Source organism: Antechinus flavipes, chromosome 3, assembly GCF_016432865.1.
Source record: "Antechinus flavipes isolate AdamAnt ecotype Samford, QLD, Australia chromosome 3, AdamAnt_v2, whole genome shotgun sequence".
NCBI classification, from domain to species: domain Eukaryota; kingdom Metazoa; phylum Chordata; class Mammalia; order Dasyuromorphia; family Dasyuridae; genus Antechinus; species Antechinus flavipes.
The window spans coordinates 553,975,243-553,988,336 of record NC_067400.1 but is presented as its reverse complement, the minus strand read 5'-3'; the positions used below and the strand labels follow the sequence as shown (position 1 = coordinate 553,988,336).

Below are 13,094 nucleotides of genomic sequence, written 5' to 3'. Positions count from 1 at the left end.
CTCAAGATCACTGGCTTCGGTGAGGGTCGGTGGGTGGGGCGAAGGACGGAAGTCATTGCGCTGGCTCCACGCACAGGGAATCTTTTGCCGCTTCGATCAGCAATTTATTCAGTGATTCCACAGCACCGGGGGCTGATGAATGGTAGTCTGGTCTTGGCCTGGGCACACGACTAGCCCAGCCCCGTTTCCCCGACCCACTTCCGTGCTCGGCCACAAGCTGCTCGCTCCCTAAGTCTCACTTCCGGTCCGGGCTACTTTCACTTGTGTGGGTCTTCCGACTCCTCTCCCATTTGCCGAGATCTTCCAGAGTTCACTAACCAGGAGTCTGGAATCACCTCTACTAGTTCTTTTCCTGGGAAGTAGTTCATCTGAGTCTGGCAACTTAAGTTCACTGGGGACAGCTGGTACTCTCTTGTTTCCTCATTTATCTTGTTTTCCACTCCTTTCTTACCATTTTTGTTCTATCTTTCATGAGCCAAAGATCATTCTCCCCGAAGAAGTCTCCCAAAGTATCAAATAGGAGGAGAGAATCGCATTTGAATGACTTCCTGTTTTCTTGCCGCCTGCAGAATGAAGTGACACAGGAGAAAAGGACTCACAAACTCAACCACTCTGGGACTCAAGTTCTGACTGCAAAAATGAGGTTAGAGCCGAAAGGGATTTTTAATATTTTACAGTAGGTAATCTTTAGGATGAGTTTAGTTTTGGAACGGCTGAATTTTAGAGAATCTCTTTTCCGTGGCACAGCGGAAACTAGAATCCAGGTTTCCTGGCTCTCAGGCCATGTGCTACCACTTCCCAATTTAATTTTGCCGAAATCTGAATTATGCCCCGATTCTTCATTCTTCTAAATTGAGAAACCTAAAATTCTCTTTTCCTCTAATTTGACCTTGTTAATAAAGTCCCATTCTTTAGATCTCTTATCTTCCCCATTCCCATAGTCTAAAGAGAAAATGAGACTATTTAAGCCAAGTTTTCATCACCCAAATTACTGCCTTCTGTGTTTTCTCCATCTGAGCCATTCCTCACAGAATGATATATTGATAAAAGTGGTATTTTATAAGAAAACTATTCACTTCCCTGATCAACAACCTAGCACATTTCCTCATTGTCTCTCACATCAAAAGTATGTGAGAAATAATTAATTTAGATCCCTGCTCTATTCCAATAAGCATTAATCAGTTTCATATTTAACATAAATCATAGAGAGATAGATAGGTGCTTATAGTGGGCCTCAAACTTTCATATAATATTCACTACTTTTTACCAAGTTATTAAGCTCACTTGGGCAGTCACTAGAATGCTAACAAAAATGGAAGATGGTTTTTTTATATATATTCTTTAATGGGGGGTGTTTGTATTTGTGTTTTCTTATAAGGAAATGTATATTGCATGACTACATATGTATAACCTATATAAAATTGCTTTCTCAGTGGGAAAGGGTGAGTAAGAGAAAATCTTTGGAGATTGAAATTGGAAAAAAATGTTTTAAAAAATTTTACGTGTAATTGGAGGAAAAAGAAAATACTAAAATTTTTAAAACTACAAAAAAAGTCAGGAATAGCAATATGATCTCAAACAAAGCAAAAGCAAAAATAGATCTAATTAAAAGATAATCAGGAAAAAAACATTTTGTTAAAAGTATCACAAATGATGAACTGATTTATCAAATCTTTTTACAGTAAGTTTTTCAAATAAAGACCTCTATTTTTCAATATACACTGAGTATAAAACTGAGTCAAATTTACAAAAATAAGAGCTATTCCTCAATTGATTAATGGTCAAAGAATATGAGAACCAGTTTTCAGAAGCAGAGACTAAAGCTATCTGTAGTCATATGAGAAAATGCTATAATTCACCATTAAGAGAAATACAAATTAAAACAACTCTGAGGAGCCACCACACACCATTAGAAGTAACAAATACTAGAAGATGTAAGGGAAAAATAAATACAATAATGAACTGTTGGTGGAATTCTGAACTGGTCTAACAATTCTGGAAAATATTTTGGAAAGCCTAAAGGGCTATAAAACTGTGTATACCCTTTAACCCAGAAAAGAAAAAAAAGGGGGGGGGGGGAGAGGAGGCCTATATGTAAAAAGAAATAATAATAACATCTTTTTTTATAGTGGCAAAGTATTGGAAATCAATTGGGGAATGGCCAAACAAGTTGCGGTATATAATTGTTATGGAATACTGTTATGTAATAAGAAATGACAAGCAGGATAGTTTAAAAAAATTCCAGGAAGGTTATATATGAACTGATGCAAAGTGAAGTGAGTAGAAACAGAACACTATACACAGGTCACAGCAATACTGTAATGAACAACTGAAAGACAACCACTAATCAGTACAATAATTTAATATAATTCTAAAAGATTAATGAAGAAATAATATTGTTCATCTCCAGAGAGAACTAATAAATTCTGAGTGCAAATTTAGGTACAATTTTCTTGCTTTATTTTTCTTGCTTTTTAAAACTATGGCTAATATGGAAGTGTGTTTTGCATATATATAATTGATATCATATTGCTAACCTGCAATTTGAGAAAGGTTGGGAGAGAGAGAATTTGGAACTCAGGATTTTAAAAAGAGAAAAATGTTAAAAATAAATGAACAATGAATTTTTAAAAATTAAGAATATAAAAAAAATTAACAAAAAAAAAAAGCAGAGAAGATTTGAGGCTTGTAGGTGGTGATAGAGTGCTAGTCTCAGGAACATGTGAATTCTAATTCTGCTTGAGAAAATTAATACTTGTGAAAAACAGGGCCAGATACTAAAGTTAATTAACTTCCTTAGCTTATTCCCCCAGCCTTAAAATAGGAAAAAAATTTACCTACCTCACAAGTTTCTTAAGTACAGGTGAAATAAAAAATGTAAAGGGCCCTTAGCAAATTTTAAATAGACATTAAATGTTATTCTTATAGTTATGAGTATGAATGAAAAATATGAGGCAAAAACATGTGCCATTCAGGCTTGGAATAGTTGTTGCACTTATTAGAAGGTATACCTTCATTCCCATTCACATTATTTCTAGGTATTTCCCTAGATAACTATCCTTCAAGGTGTTTCCTTTCCTTAGTTTAAATTCTGTACCCTATTTTAGAGATTCAGCTTTCTACTTTAATATACCTCAGCTATTCCTGATACTGGAGGCTGAGACTCTCTTTCTGTTTGTTCCTTTAGTGCCTTATTTCTGGAAGTCAAGGCTGCACTAAATAACTCCTCTGACTTCTCTATTCCAGAGACTGTGGCTACTGAGGATGTTTTGACTCCCTTCTGGTATGTAATAATTGTCTATCGCAAAGAGCAGAAAAAAAATGAAGCTTGCTCCCTGGTTGGCTTACTTAAGATGCTGGGATTTTGTTGTCAGACCTTCCAGAAATATATGAATATTCATTAAAAATATCTCTTCGCTGTAATAAAGACTGGAGCCTCCCTTTGTCTTTCCATCTACTAAGTGTTTAGGAGGCTAATAAGATCTGGTAGTCGGGCGGGGGAGGAGGGGGTTTGTAAATTTCCTCTTCAGTGTTTCTGAGGTGTGAACACTATGTGGTACTCAGAAAGTGGCAAATGTGGTAAATGTAATTAAATGAGGTTGGAGCTTAGAGCCAGTAGGATAGCCAAGCCCTGAGAGGTGGTCCTTTGTGAAGGACTACTGTACACTCACTCATTATGAGACTGGCAATTCATACCTTTTTAATGTGAATAGGAAAGGGGAGGAGACACTTGAGAGCATATAAAAGCCCCAGGACTGGGTCAGTTTTCCAAATCTCTGCTCAGAGCCTACACTCCAGTTGGAGCTGTGTTCCTGACCAGGAAGCCTCCTAGCAGGATAGCAAAGGTAAGATTTCTCCTGGGGAAATAGCTCTTTATTTCAAATCTGTAAAAACTGAAAGATGGCCTATTTATACTTGGAATCAGTTACAGCTATGGGGTTTGAATCAGGGCCTGTGACATGGTTATCGCTCCATGAATATGGTCATTACTTATTCTGCCTAACGCTCAGTTTTGTCATCTGTAAAACAGAGATTTTAATACTTTAATATCTGAACTCACTGTAAGTATCGAATGGGATAATATAGAAATTGGTTTTTTGTTATGTGGTTAGCTGGGTATTAATATTAGATTATGCCCACTCACAAGGGGAGCATTGTCTTGACACAGATCCATGGCCATGATGGTCTGAACTATCTTGGCTAATCAGATGGGCTGCAGCTGAATTCTGGGTGAGGTTCTGAAATGGGATCCAGTAGCTATTGCTTTGCTTGGTAATACTTATGTATGTATACAGTAGGCAGTCAGTCAATAAGCATTTACTAAACTCCTAACTTGCTAAAAATCATTTATGCTAATTTATAGGCATACAAAGAAAGGCCAAAACAGTTCCTGCTCTCAAGGGGCTTGTATTCTGATAAAAATGAGAGAGCCTGCAAACAATTATTTATATAGAAAATATGTGGTATGTAAATGATGAACAATCACATAGGGACAGGGCAAGGAGTGATGATAAAGACCTGCTCCAGAAAATAGATATTTGAGTTGAAGCTTGAATGAAGCCCAGAGGCAAGAAAGGAGAGCTTTACAGGCTTGGAGGAAGTGCCAGGAAAAGTCATCCCCTCACTCCACATATCCAATCAGGTGTATCAAAGTCTTCCATAATCCTTCTTGTAGGTTCTTGGTACTTGAACTCTTTCTTTCCAGACATTAGCACTATTTTTTCTTTGATCTGAAAGATCTAGATTTCAGCTACAACTTTTTTTGCTATTCTGAATTTTACAAACATTGACAAACACATTCATTTCTATATACAAAGAATAGTGAAAGATTATACATGAAACAAAAAATCTCCATTTAATTAAGTTTTCAAAACTATGTAATAAATTGTGCAGATGAGTTTCACAGCTGTACTATTTGTATCTCTTGCAACTTTCATTTTCTGTTGTGTGAGATGCTAGAAAGTTCTTGTTTTTTTTCTTTTCTTTCTCCATTACTACATTATAGTGCTAGAAATAGAAGAAAAAGATGTTAAAAAAATAAATAGTTTTAAAGATGATTTAATGTTTTGTAGAGGGCCAGTATTGAACAAATCCATGAACAGCAAGGAGCAGCTATTACTTGAAACCTGCTCTCTATGAGGGGGAGCAATTCAAAGCACTGGCTCACTATCTCCCTAACAATGAATTAAAGGCATACTTGAGATAAATTTAGGATAATCTTGATGGAGAATGCATGTGACAGGAATAGGGCATTTCAGCTATACTATGTAAAAGGAACATAAGCCCTTAACAATGAATTAAAGACATACTTGAGGCAAATACTAAGGTTGGTATGATAATTTCTGCTATTTACAACTGTTTCCATATGTACCTTGGGATTGATAGTTAAGGTGGATACTGAAATGTATGGTTTATATATCAACCCTATATGGCATCACTTGAAAGTAGCTAGTGTTAATGTAACACGTTTAAAGAGTATATCAACCCTGGCTCTCAGATTAATAAATGGAGATTGCAAAGCATATCTTTTGCCTGCCCTTTGATAATCAATTCAGATTCACAATATCAGTATTCACTGGAGTTGGACTCTGGTAATGTTTTATTTGGAAGAACTTTTCAAAGTTAATATGATGGTTTATTTAGAAATGGTTTCTTTTGATTTTTTTTTTTTTTTTGATTTGGCATTTTGCTCTAGTCCTCTTTTTCCTACTTTTCCTAGTAGGAATAAGCAAAATTCAGCAAAATGAATTTAGATTGGCCATCTCCATAAATACATGTCTCAATCTTCATGTCCTCCACCTCTCTTATCAAGTTATATCATTGGTAGTTTTGAGTCACAAATACTTATTGCATTGATTGTACTTCTTAAATCTGCCAGATTTTTGTAACAATATTTTCTTGCTTCTGCTCACTTTACCCTGTATCAGTTCACTTTAAGTCTCTACAAGTTTCTCTGAATATACTCCTTTCATCATTTCTTACATTATAACAATATTCCATTCCATTTCATGTCATTATTTTTTTAGTCATTCCTCATAAGCTTTGATTTTCTTTCTGGGTTTTGCTATAGCAAAAAGCAATACTCTGTGTATACATATGTTTGTGTGCAAGTGAGTGTGTATGTTTGGGTGGATGGATGAATCCTTTCTTTTTTTTTATCTTTGTAGTATATATGCCAGTTAGTAATACAATTGGGCCAAAAACTATGTCCAGTGTGATGACTTGGCATATAGTTTCAAATTGCTTTGCAGAATAGCTAGACCAGTTCATAATTCAACCAGTAATCTATTTTCCTGCACGCAACTCCTCCAGCTATTGTCATTGATCTTTATTGTTATCCTTGCTAATCAGTTGACTCTGAGCTGAAATCTTAATGTGTTAATTTGGATTGCTCTACTGGTGAGGTGGAAAATGTTTTTTAATATATGACTATTGATTATTTGGATTTCTACTTTTGAGAATTACATATATATAAATTTATCAATGGGGAATGACACTTATTCTTATATATTTGAAACAATCCTTATATGTATCTTAGATACCAGACACTCATCAGAGAAACTTCCAAACACCCAAAGGGCGGGTGGGGGAGGGGTGTCTTTCAGGTAATTGTTTCACTTCTAAATTTAACTGCATTGATTTTTCTTTGTGCAGCTTGGTGTGGATAAAGCATTGTACTTGGGAGTCAAGAAGAACTGAATTCCAATCTGACCTCAGACACTTACTAGCTGTACTATCCCAGGTACGTCACTTAACCTCTCTGTCTATGCCTGTTTCCTCAACTGTAAAATGGAGATAATGATAACACATACTTCCCAGTATAGTTGTGACTATAAAAATGAAATCATATTTGTCAAGTGCTTTGCAAACTTTTAGAATACTATACAAATTCTAGTTATTCTCATCCCAAAACTTCCATTTTCCATCATCAAAGTTGGCCATTTTATCATGATAATTGTATCTCATTTGTTCATAATGTCTTCTTTTCTCCATACTTCTGAAAGGAATCTCCTCCTTTGGACTTCAAAATTATTTAGGATGTGATTTTCTTATAGTTCTTCTATCCACTTAGATCTTATTGTGGTATATGTTGTGAGATGGTGCTTTAAATCAAACGTTTGCTAACATGATTTTCAAAATCCTTTCAGCAGTTTTTGTGGAATAGTCAGTCCTTTCAACAATCATAGAGTATCTTTGGGTTAACTGAATACTTCCTCCTTTCTAAGCAAGAAATTTTTCAACCAAAAAATCCTCCATAGTAGCAAAGGTATAGTATTCTGTAGGTTCAGGCAGGTTCAGACAACTGCCTCTTTTGCCCCCAAGTCTAATCTAAGAAAGTAAGAGTAACACTGAACACCCTGAGACAGGTAGCAAAAAAATAATGGGTCAGGTTTAGTGCTAATAGATGACAGAAGAGTCAATTCCCTTTTCTCCTTGAACTGACATAAATTTCAGAAACTTCAGATGTATTGTGCAGTTTTTCCCTCCCTCTCTCCCCTCTCCCTTCTCCTTTCTTTTCCTCTCCCTCCCTTTCTTCCCCCCCTCCACACATACACACAAAAACAGGAATATGTGGATCTTTCCTTAATGTAATAGTCACTAGCTTTCCAAAACTAAGAGCCAGCTTTATTGTAAAAGGAATGTAAAGTCTTGACAAGATTAAGGGAAAAAACAACCTGTTAGCACCACTACTATATTATAGTGCTAGAAATTCTAGATGAATTGATAATATAAGAAAAGAAGTTGAGAAAATAGTTAAAAAGGATGATAAGATGATTTATTTAGAGAACTCTAAAGAGTCAACTAAAAAAAATGAGATTTTCTTTGCAGACACACTGAAGTCAAGTATCAAGACGGTCACTTCTCAAGCTGCTGCTGACTAGACGAGACGATGCTGAGCATCAAAGCAGAAGGCAGCTTTGTGGTGAAGGTCAGGGGCTTGCCTTGGTCGTGCTCGGCCAGTGATGTCCAACACTTCTTCTCAGGCTGCAGAATTCGAAATGGGGTGGCAGGAATTCACTTCATCTATACCCGAGAGGGGAGACCAAGCGGAGAAGCATTTGTGGAGCTCGAGTCTGAAGAAGAGGTCGAACTGGCTCTGAAAAAACACAGAGAGACCATGGCGCACAGATACGTGGAAGTGTTCAGGTCCAATGGTGTGGAGATGGATTGGACCCTGAAGCGCACTGCTCCCAATAGTCCTGACCCTGCAGGCGATGGCTACGTGCGCCTTAGAGGGCTCCCATTTAACTGCAACAAGGAAGACATCGTTCAGTTTTTTTCAGGGTTGGAAATCATGCCGAATGGGATAATGCTGCAGGTAGACTTCCGAGGGAGGAACAGCGGGGAAGCCTTCGTGCAGTTTGCTTCACAAGAGATCGCTGAAAAGGCCTTAAAGAAACACAAGGAGAGAATGGGCCACAGGTACATTGAAATCTTCAAAAGCAGCCAGGCAGAAGTTCACACTCATTATGATCTGCCTCAGAAGAAAATGGTGAGGCAGCGTCCGGGCCCTTATGACAGACCTCCGACTGGCAGATACTATGGCAGCCTCGGGAGAGGAGCGGGGCTTGAGGGAATGAGGTACGGCGCCCACGAAATCATGTACGGAGGCTACGAAGACTACGTTGGATACAGTAATGACTATCACTTTGGGAGAGATCCCAGGTACTTTTTAGCCGTGTCTGGCGACAGCTACGGATCCGGCTGGTCTACCTTCCAGAGTCCTGCGGGCCATTTTGTGCACATGAGAGGGCTGCCTTACAAAGCTACTGAAAAGGATATCTATGACTTTTTCTCACCACTCAAACCTGTGGGAGCTTACATTGAGGTTGGAGCTGATGGCAGAGTAACTGGAGAAGCGGATGTGGAGTTTGCTACTCATGAAGATGCCGTGGCAGCCATGTCAAAAGACAAAGCAAATATGCAGCACAGGTACATAGAACTCTTCCTCAATTCCGTAGCAGCAGCAGACAGTGGTGTTTATGATCCCCAAATGATGGGGGGCATGGGCTTGTCAAACCTGCCTGGTTATGGCAGTCCATCTGGTCAGGAGCTGAATGAGGCTTCTGGAGGAGCCTACGATGGGCAGATCAGCATGAGCAAAAGTGATCAAGTTTTACAGGAAAACTCCAATTTTTCAACCACATATTGCATAGAGAACCAAGGAGAGATGAACAACAGCTACAACAATTGGGGGAGCTCTGTTTCTGTGGGAATGGATAGAATGGAAGAAATAACAGGCATGTCCAGTATGGGAAGTGAATCAGTAATGTATCCTGATTACTAACTCAGTCAACCTTTAAAAAAAAAAAACAAAAAAAACAAAAAAAACAAAAAAAAAACAAAGAAAAATGATGTTTTGCAATACAAGCTTATGGTTTATGCTTACTGTGACTGGCATCAGAATTGTTTTTTAAAACTTCAAGTTTGAAATTTTTAGAACACAAGAAAACATTCATGATGTAATAAACTGAATAAAGATTATAAGTGCTAAGAAAAAATCCATTTTTCTCAAGGTAATTTGTTTTATGATTGTGATTGAGTATTGAGGTTAAAGACATCTCAGTTTTGTTAAATGTTATTCTTATGCCAGACTACCAGGAATGCTAAAATGCATTTTGGGAGACATGCTTATTAAAAAAAAAAAAATTGTTTATTTTCTCAATTACATGTAAAAAAAATTGTTAATATTTGATTTTTTAAAATTTTGAGTTCTGAAATCTCTCCATCCTTTCCTCCTTCCCTGCACCCCCATTGAGAAGGAAACTAATGTTTTATAGATTATACATGTGCAGACAGGCAGCGCATATTTCCACGTTAGCCATGTTGCAAAATAAAATGTCAGAAAGAGGGAGACATGACTGAAATGACTCAACAACAAAGAAAACATACCAAAAAAACCATAAAGTTTAAAAAGTATACTTTGATCTTCATTCAGACTATCAATTCATTCTTTAAAGGCGAACAGCAATTTTAATCGTAAGTCCTTCACTGTTGTCTTGGATCATTGGATAGCTGAAAATAGCCAAGTCATTCACAGTAGATGATCATACAATATTGCTGTTACTGTGTATGATGTTCCTTTAAGTGTGATAGGTGAAGTTTCTCAGATTTATTAGAATAAATTTGTTTAAATCCTAGGCCTCAGTTTCATTTATCAAAAATCATCTGACTTCAGAGAAAACAGGTACTCCAAGTCCCCCTCCCCTGAATGCTATTGTGAGACTTTGCCACATCAGCAGGAGTTATACCAAATAAGGTTATGAATGCTTTTATGAGTTTGTATTAGTTAATTTCTGTTTCCTTATTCTTGTATCTAGGATAGTTTAGATTGTGAGCCTACCCTTCCCCCCTGACTGGGATTGGAAGCCAGTGAAGGGTGGGAGATTTCCAAGTTAGGGGTATATAATTTGTTGCTTTCCTTCTGTAATTTGCTTTTCCTTGCCTGACTGCTTGTTGGGAGGGACACTCAAAAGATCATAATAAAATTCCTTTCTGTTTTCACCTTGAGAAATTTTCATTATTTGAATTGGTGATCTTTGTCCCATATGCCTTTATTCTGCTTACTTCACTTTGCATCATTTTATGTCTTTTTTATTTGTTTTTTAAACCATCAGTTCCTCATTTCTTACAACATAATACTATGCCACAGCTTCTTTGGCCATCCCCCAATTGATGGACATCTCCTGAATTTCTAACTCTTTGCCAAATAAAGAACTGTGTGATTCAAAAGAGAAATATGTGACACAGTAATTTGTTTCCTTTATCATCCTATGAGACTCATTTAAAGTTGTTTTTGTTTTTTTTTTTTTAAGACAATGAGGACAATTTTGAGAAACAATATAAATATTGTAGGACTTTTGTTCTTGGTATTTATATCAATTTGTGAGACATTGATTAAATCTCACTACTGGAATTTCCTTTTAGGCATGTTGTATCAAGTTAAACTTGTTAAATAAAACCTTTTGAAAATTAATTGAGGGAGTAGATCCAAGATGATGGAGTCGATGCAGCAACTCAGCCAACTCATCTTTTTAAATTGATTTTTCTAATAATATGATGATGAGATCTGATTGAATGATTCAGAATCCACTTGAGAGAGATGGTTGAGCTTGTCTGTATTGTCCATGGGATCCATCCTGAGGAACTTGGTAGCTGACTGATTTAAGGGAAATTCTTGTCACTTTATTAGTATAATAATACTGAGCACTGGTTTAAAGTAATTGCAAGGTTAAAAGAAATTGTCACTGCTTCAACAATTTAAAAGCAGAAGATATACTGATTTGCCTAGCAGAAAAACTGTTTGGGGGGAGGGAAGAGCCATAAGAGTCATTAGCATCGAAGCATTGTTTAGTAGCACAAATGCATCTATACACCTACAGTCCAGAGCTGTAAATCGTCCTATACACATAAACTGTCATCATTTATGTGACTCTGCTAGATTTCTCTGTGTATGCTCCCTTTTCCCCAAGCTATAGTATGGGAATGTGATTCAGATATTTCCCTTATCTTGTGTATCTGTGATGTTATAATTATTCTTGTGCTTTTTTTATCATTAAATAAAGTTGTATGTTTGAACTAATTGTATTTTTATGATTAATTTTGTGTAAATAGGAAATATGCCAGTGTCAAAAACACAGTGGTGGTAGCCCACCCCCTTCATGCCAGCTCACATAAATAGATACAAAAAGACAAAAAATGTGGGGGGAAGGAGGAGGAATTTGTTCCTACAATATCACCATAGCTCCTATAGTTGGAACTACTCCATATCTGTTAATGTCATTTGCCACACCAACGTAGATCCCAGAAATGAGAGCTCTTCAGTCCCGTGACTTCCCTTGCCAGCTCAATTCAATACCTAGTAGGAATAATAGGAGACCTGATTAGCCAATTAGTCACCAGCCCAGATTCCACTGTAAATAGTGTCTCCTTGACCACACACCACCTCAACCAAAGCAGACTACAAGAATGATCAGATCCCCTCTTTTGGCCACCATGAGTCTTCTGCCCCTGAGGTCATATTTATCCCACCCTCATCCCTGAAGTCCTACTGGGAGTTTCCCAACTGGGAAGCTCAGATTTTCCAATGTGGATTGAACTGAGGGAAATCTGTTGCCACTTCCTAATGACAGAAGTAAACCCAGGAAGCCACGGACAAAAATAGTTTAGCCTGCTAATCTTTTGCTTTTTAGAGTTGTTGGTGTGATTCCTTTGAAGATTAACCTCCAGTACTTTGGGAGATGGATAGATCCTGGGATTCATACCCATTTCTCTTTTTATGTTCCCTTTCACTAAGGGAGAACTGGTCAAGGGAAATCAACTATATAGAGAAGCCACCCAGGCTGTTGGACCTCTTCTTGAGGCAAGCTTTAGTACTACTTTATGACAAAGTAAGACAAGAAATCAAGTAAATGCAATTGCAAGTAACAAGCATAGAGATGTGAGAAAACATTCTCAACTGTCTCCCTTTGCAGAGGTACATGGGGGTGGTACATTGTAGTGTTTTCTTTTGTATAATATATGATGGTTCTCTGTGGGAGCAGGTTTCTTGGGGAGGTTTTCTGGAGGCAGCCTTAGTTTCCATTCCAAGTAATAATCACTTCAAACACAGCCAGCTGATAAAATCCAAACTTTTATTTTGTCCTTCCAAGTCTTGTCTCTTTCCTTGGGCCCGGGTAGCTTTCTTAGAGGCCTATCTTTCAGTGAAGAAGCGAAGGAGGAGAGCCTGCCACCACAGTGGTGTGAGATGGGATGAATGAATCTGGATCCACCTCCGAGAGAGGGCTTCTTCTGAACTGACTCACTTCACTAACTCAGCTCCTTTTTATGCTCTTAGAGGTGTGAACTCAAAGGTTGACTCCTCTGAGAGAGTGGGATTGTGGGACTCGTGAATCTCATACTGAATACTTGTGAATCTCCCAAAAGTGTGAACTCCAATGAGTACTTAAATATATTAGTGAGCTAGAGAATTTGCTAAGTACCATGCTAATTTAAGCAACTGACATCATTTTGTAAGGATTCTAACAGTACATGGCATATTTTTGCAGGTTTTTTTTCAATGTATTGATAAATTTTATAGATTTTTCCCTCTT

The 13,094-nt window shown here is 37.3% G+C and overlaps 1 protein-coding gene across 5 annotated transcripts; it reads left to right on the top strand.

Annotated features, from left to right (window-relative positions):
• The first annotated feature begins 29 nt into the window (after positions 1–29).
• Positions 30–11,584, top strand: LOC127555283 (heterogeneous nuclear ribonucleoprotein H-like). Of its 5 annotated transcripts, none has more exons than XM_051987511.1 (6): positions 30–142; positions 570–643; positions 3,247–3,283; positions 3,714–3,845; positions 6,655–6,742; positions 7,831–11,584. In XM_051987511.1, the coding sequence occupies exon 6, from the start codon at positions 7,892–7,894 to the stop codon at positions 9,287–9,289; it is 1,398 nt and encodes a 465-aa protein (XP_051843471.1). In that variant the 5' UTR covers positions 30–142; positions 570–643; positions 3,247–3,283; positions 3,714–3,845; positions 6,655–6,742; positions 7,831–7,891; the 3' UTR covers positions 9,290–11,584. The 5 variants fall into 5 exon arrangements, with proteins under 5 accessions (XP_051843471.1, XP_051843472.1, XP_051843469.1 ...); XM_051987512.1 differs by having other exon boundaries at positions 3,188–3,283; XM_051987509.1 differs by lacking the exon at positions 30–142 and adding an exon at positions 287–404.
• Positions 11,585–13,094: the final 1,510 nt, after the last annotated feature.

Coding starts and splice junctions, on each gene's coding strand:
- LOC127555283 (XM_051987511.1), top strand. CDS start 7,892: ATGCTGAGCATCAAAGCAGAAGGCAGCTTTGTGGTGAAGGTCAGGGGC.